Source organism: Procambarus clarkii, chromosome 21 (genome assembly GCF_040958095.1).
Source record: "Procambarus clarkii isolate CNS0578487 chromosome 21, FALCON_Pclarkii_2.0, whole genome shotgun sequence".
NCBI lineage: Eukaryota > Metazoa > Arthropoda > Malacostraca > Decapoda > Cambaridae > Procambarus > Procambarus clarkii.
The window spans coordinates 43,603,382-43,616,915 of NC_091170.1; the positions used below are offsets into that span (position 1 = coordinate 43,603,382).

The 13,534-nt window shown below is 46.9% G+C and overlaps 2 protein-coding genes across 2 annotated transcripts; both read right to left on the reverse strand.

Annotated features, from left to right (window-relative positions):
• Positions 1-9,976: 9,976 nt before the first annotated feature.
• LOC138367319 (glycine and tyrosine-rich protein-like) lies at positions 9,977-10,612 on the reverse strand. Its single transcript, XM_069328748.1, has one exon. The coding sequence runs from the start codon at positions 10,610-10,612 to the stop codon at positions 9,977-9,979; it is 636 nt and encodes a 211-aa protein (XP_069184849.1).
• Positions 10,613-10,684: 72 nt separating this feature from the next.
• Positions 10,685-11,350, reverse strand: LOC123760685 (glycine and tyrosine-rich protein-like). Its single transcript, XM_045746469.2, has one exon. It carries the CDS (start codon positions 11,348-11,350, stop codon positions 10,685-10,687), a length of 666 nt encoding a protein of 221 aa, XP_045602425.2.
• Between the last annotated feature and the right edge of the window lie 2,184 nt (positions 11,351-13,534).

Here is a 13,534-nt window from a genome sequence, read left to right on the forward strand (position 1 = left end):
TTTCAGGTCAAGGCGGTGTCCGACACTCTCATCACAGAATCTGCAACTCCGCTGCTCGGCTTTCCATTCCGAATCTCCATGGATATTTGTATCCAAGACGGATTCTCATTATTACTGATTCTCTCCCGCGGCCACCTCCTAGTAATGTGCTTCCAATAAGTGTAATGTACCCAGGTTACTAGTGCCCAGACACAGAAACTAGACGCCTCCACTGTAAGTGTTACTAGTGGGGAAAGTTGCAACCAATGTATTCAAACACGTGAACAAACCAAATTAAGAGTGCGACACGAGGTAGCAACACTGCCCGTTCTTACAGCCTCCTCCCGGCCGGTCTCAAACTGGTAAACACCCATAGGTCAACACCTACTGGACCTCACCGGTTCGGTGGGGTCGGACGGGGGGTATGGGGGCGCCGTTGGCTGGGTGGATAGCACGCTGGACACGTAATCCTGTGGCCTAGGTTCGATTCCCGGCCCCGGCGAGAAACAAAAATGGGCAGAGTTTCTTTCACCCTGCCAACTCTGTTCAGCAGCCATACACAGAAAATGTGCCAACATGACTTATAATACAAGGAAAAATGGTCTCAGATACCACTCTGGGTACTGGCTCTGCAAAAAGGATGATAAAATTTTTGTGAAGATGATCGATAAAAATAAAATGGAATAAATTCCTGCATAGAACAGAGAATCACTAATAAATGCCTGCGTAGCAATTTCAAATGCCTTCAAACAAATTGTCCAGGACACCCAGGTACAATCAGATGCGGCGCAGAGCTCAGTGTCAGCGGCGCCAGAGCAGAGTGCGTTGGCGGGGAGCCCGGAGCAGAGCGCGGTGTTAGGGACACCATAGCAGATCGTGATGTCGATGGTATCGGAGCAGAGCGTGAACTCTGGCAAAGGAACATCAACAAAACAAGGACCCAAATGCTGTCGGTATTACAAATGGGGTACCTGTAAACATGGGATAACATGTAAGTACGTTCACCCTAGAAAGTGCAGAAACCTCCTTAGTACGGGTAAATGTACCAAAAACTGTAAATTCTTTCACCCAGAAATTTACAAGAACTTAAAGACAAGAAAGAATGCTTCAATACGGAATGTCCAGCTTTTCATATAAGAGGTACCAGGCGAATAAAACCAACAGACCGCCTCTATGAAAACAGCCACAACTCTATCGACCAGGATGATTTTAAAACAAATCTAACAAAGTTCATTTTATAGATGGCCTCCTACATGAATGCAACTGCAGTGTTTGCAGCCCTAACAGAAACTCACATAAAGGACTACCATAATGGTGACATATGGATCTCAGAGTACAATCTTTTCAGATGTGACAGGAAACACCGGCTACAGGGTGGGGTCAGCCTGTACATCAAAGATGCAATCTGCACTGAGCTGCTAAACACCACAAATGATATGGTGGAAGTGTTGATAATCAAAATAGAGATCCTAATTGTAGTTATTGTCCTTGTATATAAGTCACCAGAGGCAAATCGTCGGCAGTTTAAAGACCAACTAATAAAAATAGAACACTGCTTGGAAAACCTCACAAATCCAGCTCCGAACATCATCCTGCTTGGGGGACTTCAACCTACGGCACCTGAAATGGAAGCACCTGGCTAATACAGTAATATCAGAAAGAATACCAGGAAGTAGCCTAAATGAGCAGGCACATGCAAATGACCTGCTACGGATGTGCGATAGGTTTGCCTTAAACCAGCAAATAGTAGAACCAACTAGGAAGGGGAACACGTTGGACCTCATTTTCACTAATAATGATGAATTGATCAGGAACATAATGATTACAAATACCTGTTACTCAGATCACAACTTAATTGAAGTTCTGGCAAGCATGGGGAGCACAACCAGTCCCGAGCCCCAGGGGCTCGGGACTGGTTGTCCTGGGACTCGGGACTTGGGATTCGGGAATTCAGCAAATTCAATTTTAATAATAAACGGATTATCTGGGAGGAAATAACCCAAAACCTCGCAGAAATAAGCTGGGAAGAACAGCTAGAAAATGCAAACCTGAACCAGTGCCAGAAAAAAAATAAGTAAAGTAGCTCTATAAATATGCGCAAACCGCATACCCCTACTAAAAAAAAAAAGCAGACTGGAACAGAAACGGCGTTTCCTCCATAGGCGAAGAAAACGAATCGCGGAACAACTTGAGAGTCGCACCCTATCTCAAGAACGGCGAAGAAGGTTAGGTAGAGAAATAGAAACAATTGAACTCAAGCTACAAGAATCATACAAAACCCAGGAGAGGCAAAGAGAGCAAATTGCCATCAGTTAAATAGAAAGAAATCGGAAATATTTTTTCTCCTATGCAAAATCAAGATAAAAAACCACATCTAGTATCGGGCCCCTGCGAAAGGCAGATGGAACTTTCACAGATGACAACAAAGAAATGAGCGAGCTACTGAAGAAGCAGTACGACTCTGTTTTCAGCGAACAACTAAACACATTAAAGATTGATAACCCAAATGAACTTTTCATGGATGTGATACCAACATCAAACCATGAATTAGATGTAACCCTATCCCCACTGGATTTTGAAGAAGCCATAAACAGTATGTCTATGCACTCTGCACCAGGCCCTGATTCCTGGAACTCCATATTCATCAAGAACTGTAAAAGAAAAAAGTGTCACAGGCCCTTCACATTCTTTGGAGGCAAAGCCTAGATACTGGCGTTATCCCTGACATACTAAAAACAGCAGAGATAGCACCACTCCATAAAGAAGGAAATAAGGCAGAGACAAAAAATTACAGACCGATAGCACTAACATCACACATCATAAAAATATTTGAGAGAGTGCTAAGAAATAAGATCACAAAATACATGGAATCACAACATATCCATAACCCTGGACAACATGGTTTCAGAACAGGGCGCTCTTGCCTGTCACAGTTGTTGGACCACTATGACATGGTCTTGGATGCTATGGAAGACAAGCAAAACGCTCATGTAATTTACAGAGATTTCGCCAAAGCTTTCGATAAATATGACCATGGTGTTATTACACACAAAATGCGTGCAAAATGAATTACGGGAAAAATAGGCAGATGGATCTACAATTTCTTGGCTAACAGAACCCAATGTGTAATAGTCAAAAAAATAAAATCCGGACCATCAACCGTGAAGAACACAGTCCCCCAGGGTACTGTGCTTGCTCCATGACTTTTTCTCATCCTCCTATCGGACATAAACAAGGACCCAATCTATAGCACTGTATCATCCTTTGCAGATGACACTTAAGATTTTTACCACTGTACAAGATTTATCATTTTTGAGTAGACAACATAGAGGACAATACAAACCTCCACTACACATTAGGGACATAACTGGCCGACCTCTCACAGTGTTCAATAGAGAACTCAATAAGCACCTCCAAAGGATACCTGATCAACCTGACTGTGCTTCATAATTCAGGCTGCGAGGAGCCGCGTCCAACAGCCTAGTTGACCAGTCCAGCAAGGAGGCGGCCTGGTGGACGACCGGGCCGCGGGGAAAGCCCCGAAAACACTTTAAGGCAACCTCAAGGTAAGGTGGTACTGTCAGTGGTACAAGGTGATGGGGTTGGTACTGGTAGTGGTACAAGGTGATGGGGTTGGTACTGGCAGTGGTACAAGGTGATGGGGTTGGTACTGGCAGTGGTACAAGGTGATGGGGTTGGTACTGGCAGTGGTACAAGGTGATGGGGTTGGTACTGGCAGTGGTAGAAGGTGGTGGTGTTGATACTGGCAGTTGTACAAGGTGATGGGGTTGGTATTGACAGTGGTACAAGGTGATGGGGTTGGTACTGGCAGTGGTACAAGGTGATGAGGTTGGTACTGGCAGTGGTAGAAGGTGATGGGGTTGGTACTGTCAGTGGTACAAGGTGATGGGGTTGGTACTGGCAGTGGTACAAGGTGATGAGGTTGGTACTGGCAGTGGTACAAGGTGGTGGTGTTGGTACTGGCAGTTGTACAAGGTGATGGGGTTGGTATTGACAGTGGTACAAGGTGATGGTGTTGGTACTGGCAGTTATACAAGGTGATGAGGTTGGTACTGGCAGTGGTACAAGGTGGTGGGGTTGGTATTGACAGTGGTACAAGGTGGTGAATAAATGGGAATAACTGGTAAAGTAGGACGCTGGATACTCAATTTCCTGTCGAACAGAACACAGAGTAACAGTCAATCAAATAAAATAGAGTCCAAGCGATGTTAAAAGCTCTGTACCACAAGGTACAGTCCTTCCACCACTGCTTTTTCTTTTTTTCATATTAGATATAGACAAAATTACAAGTCACAGTTTTTTGTCATCCTTTGCAGATGACACAAAAATCGGAATGAAAATTACCTCTGCTGAAGACATTGAAAAACTACAAGCAGATATTAACAAAGATTTCAATTGGGCAGCAGAAAATAACATGATGTTTAACAGTGATAAATTCCAAGTATTCAGGTTCGGCAAAAATGAGGATCCTTAACATAATACAGGTACTAAACACAATCGAATCTGCCCATAGTAGGAAAACAGAATGTCAAGGATTTGGGAATAATTATGTCCGACGACCTAACGTTTTGGAGCATAACCAAGCAAATATTGCGTCAGTCAGAAAAATGATAGGATGGATTACGAGAACCTTCAAATCCAGGGATCCCATCACAATGGTTGTACTCTTCAAGTCACTTGTACTGTCCCGTCTCGAGTACTGCTCAGTACTCACTTCCCTCTTCAGAGCAAGAGAGATTGCTGAAATAGAGGGAATACAGAGAACATATACGGTACGCGATAAAACACCTAAATTTTTGGGATCGTCTCAAAGTTCTCCAAATGTCCTCACTAGCAAGGAGACGAGAGAGATATCAAATAATATACACCTGGAAGATACTGGAGGGCCAAGTACCAAATCTACACAGTAAAATAACAACGTACTGGAGTGAACGATATGGAAGAAAATGCAGAATAGAACCAGTGAAGAGCAGAGTGGTACAAGGTGGTGGGGCTCGTACTGGCAGTGGTACAAGATGGATGGGATGGTACTGGCAGTGGTACAAGATGGTGGGGTTGGTACTGGCAGTGGTACAAGATGGATGGGATGGTACTGGCAGTGGTACAAGATGGTGGGGTTGGTACTGGCAGTGGTACAAGATGGAGGGGTTGGTACTGGCAGTGGTACAAGGTGGAGGGGTTGGTACTGGCAGTGGTACAAGATGGTGGGGTTGGTACTGGCAGTGGTACAAGATGGAGGGGCTGGTACTGGCAGTGGTACAAGGTGGTGGGGGTGGTACTGGCAGTGGTACAAGGTGGAGGGGTTGGTACTGGCAGTGGTACAAGATGGAGGGGCTGGTAGTGGCAGTGGTACAAGATGGTGGGGTTGGTACTGGCAGTGGTACAAGATGGAGGGGCTGGTAGTGGCAGTGGTACAAGATGGTGGGGTTGGTACTAGCAGTGGTACAAGATGGAGGGGCTGGTACTGGCAGTGGTACAAGGTGGTGGGGGTGGTACCCACCACAGAGGGGGCATTATGGGCTATGATCCCCCTAATATTTCATTTACTCACATCACGAGGCAGACGGTAAGGGACGGGGGAAATAGAGATGATGGAGTATTAATATCCCCGAAGACTGTGTGCGAACAGGTCAACAAATAGTTCTCCTCCCCTCAAGCAGTATGGTTAAGGTAGGGGGGGAGGGGGGGGAGGATGCTGGCTGTGTGGGAGTAAAAAATGAAAACTTATTTTTTGTTTTGCTGCTCGCAGGGGCGGCCAGAGGCTGGTACACAGTGGACAGTGGGTCCCCCCCCCCCCCCACACACACACACACACACACTTCACATTGGAAGTTATACAGTGTAATTCGCACCATGGGCAGAGCCGGGCGATTATTGTATAAATTATTCATGGAGGAGACGAGGGGGGAGGGGGGGAGGCAGACAAAAATCTCTATCTGGCGGAGATGCTGAGAAAAGTGGCTTAATTAGGTTCATTAAGACGTTAGTCTGGGATGGGGGGGAGGGGAGGGGAAGGGGGGGAGGGGGGTTATTAGTGTTTCAAAGGGAGTTGGAGGTCACGCTGGGTCATCAGAGAGTTGGGGGGGGGGGGTAATGACTGGTCTTGGTAGATGATATCTCCACATTCTTACTTTTCCATCCATCTTATCTTTCCCGTCTGTCTCCTTCCTTCCCTCTCTCTTGCTTCTCTTCCCTGCTGTGCTATGTAGTCACACTGTCTTAGTGATTTGTCCTGATACTTACCATACCTCTCCCTTCCCTCCTCACTCCTTCTCTTCCCTCTTCCTTCTCCCAAACCTCTCCCCTCTTGTATTACCTCTCATACTCCTCTAATCTCTCATTTATTCATTTTCCCTAGCCATTCCTCCTACTCCCGATCCCTTCCATCTCCTATTTCCCCTCCCATTGAGTGGGCTTCTTGTCCCTTCCAGCGGTGCCAGAAAAGGGCTCGCGCGCGCCGCCCCAAACATCGACTACAGCCCCTCTCTCATCCTATTAATTCCACATTGGCACGGCTGACACCTTGCGGCGCACAGCGGCGGCGTCGGGGCGGAGACGCACGCCCTCGACCGCCCGGCGTGGAGACGCACGCCCTCGACCGCCCGGCGTGGCTGCTCCGAGGGGGCACAGATACAGCGTTAACTACCAGCACCGAAAGGGAGCTGTAAGCCTTCAGGTTTTAGAGTATAGAAGGATGCAAATCTGGCGTGGTCCCCTCTGTCTCCTGATGGGCGTCTAGGAGGCCTGGGGGGGACGACCCTGAGAGGACGACGCCTGAGGGGACGACGCCTGAAGGGACAACGCCTGAAGGGACAACGCCTGAAGGGGACGACGCTTGAGGGGACGACCCTGAGGGGACGACGCCTGAGGGGACGACGCCTGAGGGGACGACCCTGAGGGGACGACGCCTGGCCTGCTTCCCTTACGTCAAACTCATCGCGAAGAGAATGTGTTATGGAGGAGCGGCTGAGGGAAGGTGAAGGGGGGTGGCGGAGGGCCGATGGGTCCCCTCAGCGAGTATGATGTATATATTGATTCTCAGCCCTCGAGGCCAGGCGAGGGGAGGCTTATCAGCACCCACACTTCTGGCCTTCTAGGCTCCTTTGGCCTCTAGGTTCCTCTAGCTGGCTAGACTCGTCTGGCCTGCTACTAGGCCCGTCTGGCCTGCTGCTAGGCCCGTCTGGCCTGCTGCTAGGCCCGTCTGGCCTGCTGCTAGGCCCGTCTGGCCTGCTGCTAGGCCCGTCTGGCCTGCTGCTAGGCCCGTCTGGCCTGCTGCTAGGCCCGTCTGGCCTGCTGCTAGGCCCGTCTGGCCTGCTGCTAGGCCCGTCTGGCCTGCTGGCCTGCTAGATTTATCTGCCCTGAAAACACAAACCGAAACTGTCTCTATTTTCCGCTTGTTACAAGTTGTAATAAAGTTGTTACATCTTGGCTTTACGTTTTAATGACGTATTAGAACGTTGTTACAACTTGCTATATTGGTTGTTATAACTGGTTAGGTGGTGTTAAAACTTGTTCGAACGATGTACCAACGTCGTAGTTTCGGTGTGTGTTTGGCGGGTGGTCAGTTATGTTCATCAGGCCGTCTTGGTTCTTCACAGGAACTTACGGGGTTCCTGAAGTATTATTTATTTATTTATTTGTATCCAAGAAGGTACATTGGATTTATTAGAGAACGGAGACTTGAAGTTTTATATTCTTGTAAAGCCACTAGTACGCATAGCGTTTCGGGCAGATCCTTAATCCAAGATATAAATTAAGAAGGTAATTTCAAGCAAATTGTAAAAAAAATTTACAGGTACATTTTAAGAAAGTATAAAAATACATTGTAAGAAAGTATAAAAAATACATTGTATAAGAAATTTGACAGAAAAAAGATAGATATATTAAAGTAAATGGAGGAGTTATCCACATGTACATTTTAGCATAATTTGAGGATTGTTGCAAGATATAATGTAGCAAACTATGTGTATAACATGATATATGTAGCAAATGTAGCAAATTTGCTACAAACTATTTGTTACAAAACTACAAACAAACTATAATGTAGCAAACTATGCGTTTAACACGATATAAGATAACAGCAATGATTACATTGGTAAAGTTGTATGGCATAGGTACAACTTTACAGTTTGAATTGGAGAATTCCAATTCCAATGTGGGGAATTGGGTAGCACTAGATTCAGTGCCAGTTTCAAACACTAGGTAGGAAGCTATGGAGATGAAATTAGGTACTTTTTGGTTTTATGTTTGAATAAGGCAAAAGTGTGACAGCTTTTCAATTAGTTAATGAGTGGATTCCATAGACCAGATCCCTTTATTTGCATAGTGTGTTTACACAGATTAAGTTTGACTCTAGGGATATTAAAGATATATTTATTTCTGGTGTTGTGATTATGTGTTCTATTACATCTACCCAAGAAAAGTTTCAGAATAGGGTTTGCATTTAAGAACAGGATTTTGTAAATGTAATTGGCACAAGAGAACATGTCGAGTGAGGTTATGTTTAGCATGTTTAGGGAATTTAAACATGGGGCTGAGTGTTGTCTGAAAGCCGAGCTTGTTATTGTTCCCATAGCACATTTTTATTGGGTGATGATGGGCTTGAGGTAGTTTGCAGAGGTTCAGCCCCATGCATAGATACCATATGTAAGATAGGGATAGATTAGCGCATAGTACAGTGAGAGGAGAGCAGAGTTTGGAACATAATAGCTGATTTTAGAGAGTATAACAACCGTTTTTAGTTGTTCTTAGTTGAGAACAAGTGTTCTCAAGTGAGTGAAAAGTCTTAGTGAGAATTAAGTGAGAACAAGTGAGTGAATAAGTGAGAACAAGTCTTAGTGTTTTTAGTTGAGTCTATTCCCCAAGCTCGGCCTGGTCCAACAGATTATTGCTTGGAGTGGCCCACAGGCCCACAGATCCTCTTCAACCTTGTAGGAAAATTATTATCTCTTGAAGAATTCTACTTTTCCGGCAGTATTTCTTATACTTGCTGTAAGGGTACTGAACTTCTGTGGACCGCAGATGTTCATACAGTGTTCTGCGATTGTGCCTATAGCACCTATACTCTTCATTGGCTCGATTTTGCATTTCCTGCCATATCGTTCACTTCAGTATGTTGTTATTTTAGTGTGGAAATTTGGGACTTAGCCTCGAGTATTTTCTATGTATATATTATTAGGTATATCTCTGTCACCTTTCTAGAAAGTACATTTGGAAAGCTTTAAGACGATCCCAATAATTTAGGTGCTTTATCGTGTATATGTTAGCCGTATATGTTCTCTGTATTCCCTCTATTTCAGAAAACTCTCCTGCTCTGAAGGGGGAAGTGAGTATCGAGCAGTACTCACGACGGGACAGCACAAGTGATTTAAACAATATGAGCATTGTGATAGCATATTAGGATTTGAATATTCTAATAATACCTGCTTGATACCTGCTTGATACCTGCTTGATGGGTTCTGGGAGTTCTTCTACTCCCCAAGCCCGAACTGAGGCCAGACTTGACTTATGAGAGCTTGGTCCACTACTACAGAGAACATATACGGCACGCATAGACGCGATAAAGTACCTAAATTATTGGAATCGACTCAAAGCTCTCCAAATGTGCTCACTAGAAAGGAGACATGAGAGATACCAAATAATATTCAGTGAAAATACTGGAGGGCCAGGTCCCAAATCTACACAGTAAAATAACAACGTACTGGAGTGAACGATATGGAAGAAAATGCAGAATAGAACCAGTGTAGAGCAGAGGTGCCATAGGCACAATCAGAGAACACTGTATAAACATCAGAGGTCCACGGTTGTTCAACGTCCTCCCAGCGACTATAAGAAATATTGCCGGAACAACCGTGGACATCTTCAAGAGAAAACTAGACTATTTTCTAAAAGACGTTCCGGAACAACCGGGCTGTGGTGGGTATGTGGGCCTGCGGGCCGCTCCAAGCAACAGCCTAGTGGACCAAACTCTCACAAGTCAAGCCTGGCCTCGGACCGGGCTTGGGGAGTAGAAGAACTCCCAGAACCCCATCAACCAGGTATCAACCAGGCTCGTCTGGCCACCTAGGCCTGTCTGGCCACCTAGGATCATCTGGCCACCTAGGTTCGTCTGGCCACCTAGGGTCGTCTGGCCACCTAGGATCATCTGGCCACCTAGGCTCGTCTGGCCACCTAGGGTCGTTTGGCCACCTAGGGTCGTCTGGCCACCTAGGGTCGTCTGGCCACCTAGGGTCGTCTGGCCACCTAGGGTCATCTGGCCACCTAGCCTCGTCTGGCCACCTAGGGTCGTCTGGCCACCTAGGGTCGTCTGGCCACCTAGGGTCGTCTGGCCACCTAGGGTCGTCTGACCACCTAGGGTCGTCTGGCCACCTAGGGTCGTCTGGCCACCTAGGATCATCTGGCCACCTCGGCTCGTCTGGCCACCTAGGGTCGTCTGGCCACCTAGCCTCGTCTGGCCACCTAGCCTCGTCTGGCCACCTAGGGTCATCTGGCCACCTAGCCTCGTCTGGCCACCTAGGGTCGTCTGGCCACCTAGGGTCGTCTGGCCACCTAGCCTCTTCTGGCCACCTAGCCTCGTCTGGCCACCTAGGGTCGTCTGACCACCTAGGGTCATCTGGCCACCTAGCCTCGTCTGGCCACCTAGGGTCGTCTGGCCACCTAGGGTCGTCTGGCCACCTAGGGTCGTCTAGCCACCTAGGGTCGTCTGACCACCTAGGGTCGTCTGGCCACCTAGGGTCATCTGGCCACCTAGCCTCGTCTGGCAACCTAGGGTCGTCTGGCCACCTAGGGTCGTCTGGCAACCTAGGGTCGTCTGGCCACCTTGGGTCGTCTGACCACCTATGGTCGTCTGGCCACCTAGGGTCGTCTGGCCACCTAGGATCATCTGACCACCTAGGCTCGTCTGACCACCTAGGGTCGTCTGGCCACCTAGGGTCGTCTGGCCACCTAGCCTCGTCTGGCCACCTAGGGTCATCTGGCCACCTAGGGTCGTCTGGCCACCTAGGGTCGTCTGGCCACCTAGCCTCGTCTGGCCACCTAGGGTCGTCTGGCCACCTAGGGTCGTCTGGCCACCTAGCCTCGTCTGGCCACCTAGCCTCGTCTGGCCACCTAGGGTCGTCTGGCCACCTAGCCTCGTCTGGCCACCTAGCCTCGTCTGGCCACCTAGCCTCGTCTGGCCACCTAGGGTCGTCTGACCACCTAGGGTCATCTGGCCACCTAGGGTCGTCTGGCCACCTAGGGTCGTCTGGCCACCTAGGGTCGTCTGGCCACCTAGGGTCGTCTGGCCACCTAGGGTCGTCTGGCCACCTAGGGTCGTCTGGCCACCTAGGGTCGTCTGGCCACCTAGGGTCATCTGGCCACCTAGGCTCGTCTGGCCACCTAGGGTCGTCTGGCCACCTAGGGTCGTCTAGCCACTTAGGATCATCTGGCCACCTAGGGTCGTCTGGCTAAATAGGGTCGTCTGGCCACCTAGGCTCGTCTGGCCATCTAGACTCGTCTGGCCTAATAGATTCGTCCTGCCGTACGTCAGGCTGCGAGCAGCTGCCTCCAACAGCCTGGTTGACCAGACCACCAACCAGGAGGCCCGGTCGGAGACAGGACCGCGGGGACGTTGATCCCCGGAATCTCCACAACGTAGTCACAAGGTATGTGCAAAGATCCTTTACTGCTGGAATCCACTCGATAAGTCATCTTAATTATTGGGACCGATTAAAAGTTCTAAATCTGTATTCTCTAAAGAGCAGGCGAGAGAGATTATTTTATTATTAACATCTTTATTGACAAAATTAATTACAATTTTGCCTAATCTGAGGATTTTGATAGTCTTATTAAATTGAGGTTAATGCTAGTATTCACTGTCACGCAGGACAGAGGGTCATGCATAAGACAATAGGTCTAAACTGTAGGCTGAAGCACATATATATCACGGTTACAATCAATGTTTTAATGTGTGGATATGTGAAAACAACTTTCTATTGTGCACTGCCACACAAGGGCAGGGATGGGTTCATAAGTGATGCAGCTTAGAATATAAGTAGAAATTGTTCTTCATTCTTTAAAATGGACAAGCAAATTTTGGGTAAATTGTTAGGATGTCGTCCAGAACACCTGAGTCAATAAAATAGTTACACAGTTGGTGGTACAAGAGGCCAGGAGGTCTAAAGTCCTTTACGGTTTCACATTCATCAATATAGTGTTCTAGTGAATGCATTAAAGGTTTATCACAGAGTTTACAATCTGAATATTCTGGTAGCGGCTCAGCCTCACTAACCTGCCAGATGTGTCTATAGCCAAGGCGAATTCGCGCAATTACTACATCACATTGCCTGGTCCGGTTACTGTGCTGACCATACAAATACCTATTATTACAGAACTTGTCATAACTTTTAATACTGCAGCTTTCAGGTCTCTGGGCATTTCTTAGTTCTTCTAAATCTGAATTAATTTCTTTAATTTGTATGTTTCTAATAACTGCATTAGATAGTCCAAAGTCATAATCAATGTTTTCTTTCCTGCAAGCCTAATTGGCCAATTGATCTACAAAGTCATGTTTTTCAACTCCAACATGGGATGGGATCCACACAAATTTTATACAAGAATTATTATCATTGGCAAAAATTACATTCCATTTAATATTACAAGCTACTTCCGACATACATTGTGATGGGTTATTTAAGGACTGCAGAGCACTTTTAGAGTAACAGAAAATAACTCCACCACCATTGAGCTTAAGGTATTCAGTGGCTAGATAAATACCCAATAGCTCGGCCTGTGTCGTGCTTGCCCAGTTGTTCAATCTCTGTGTACTAGTCATGATCATTTCATTCCCTTTAGGCGAGAGAGATACATAATAATTCACACGTGGAAAATATTAGAGGGGCTGGTCCCAAACCTGCACACAGAAATAACATCACATGAGACCAAAAGACATGGCAGGATGTGCAGAATACCCCCGTTGAAAAGCAGAGGTGCAACAGGTACTCTGAGAGAGAACTCTGTCAACATCAGAGTCCCGAGACTGTTCAACACGCTTCCACTACACATAATGGGCATAACTGGCCGACCCCTCACAGTGTTCAAGAGAGAACTGGATAAGCACTTTCAAAGAATACCTGATCAACCAGGCTGTGATTATTACGTTAGGCTGCGAGCAGCCATGTCCAACAACCTGGTTGACCAGTCCAGCAACGAGGAGTTCACGGTGAATAATACTGCTCTATACCAAGGAAAGTTTACTTCTGGTTCTTGCACTTTTTCTGTTCCACGCTACAAAATGAATGGTATGAAACGTGAACTTTTGTTGATGCAACACTCCGGTTGTATACGTTCGACCTCCGCTGTTGTGATGGTGGGAAAGGTGTTTACTAGTTGTGTTTTTGCGGGGGTTGAGCTTCGCTCTTTCGGCCCGCCTCTCAACTGTCAATCAACTGTTTACTAACTACTTTTTTTTTTCCCCCCCACACACACACACTCACACACCCCAGGAAGCAGCCCGTGACAGCTGACTAACTCCCAGGTATCTATTTACTGCTAGGTA

Coding starts and splice junctions, on each gene's coding strand:
- LOC138367319 (XM_069328748.1), bottom strand. CDS start 10,612: ATGACCCTAGGTGGTCAGACGACCCTAGGTGGCCAGACGAGGCTAGGT.
- LOC123760685 (XM_045746469.2), bottom strand. CDS start 11,350: ATGACCCTAGGTGGCCAGACGACCCTAGGTGGCCAGACGACCCTAGGT.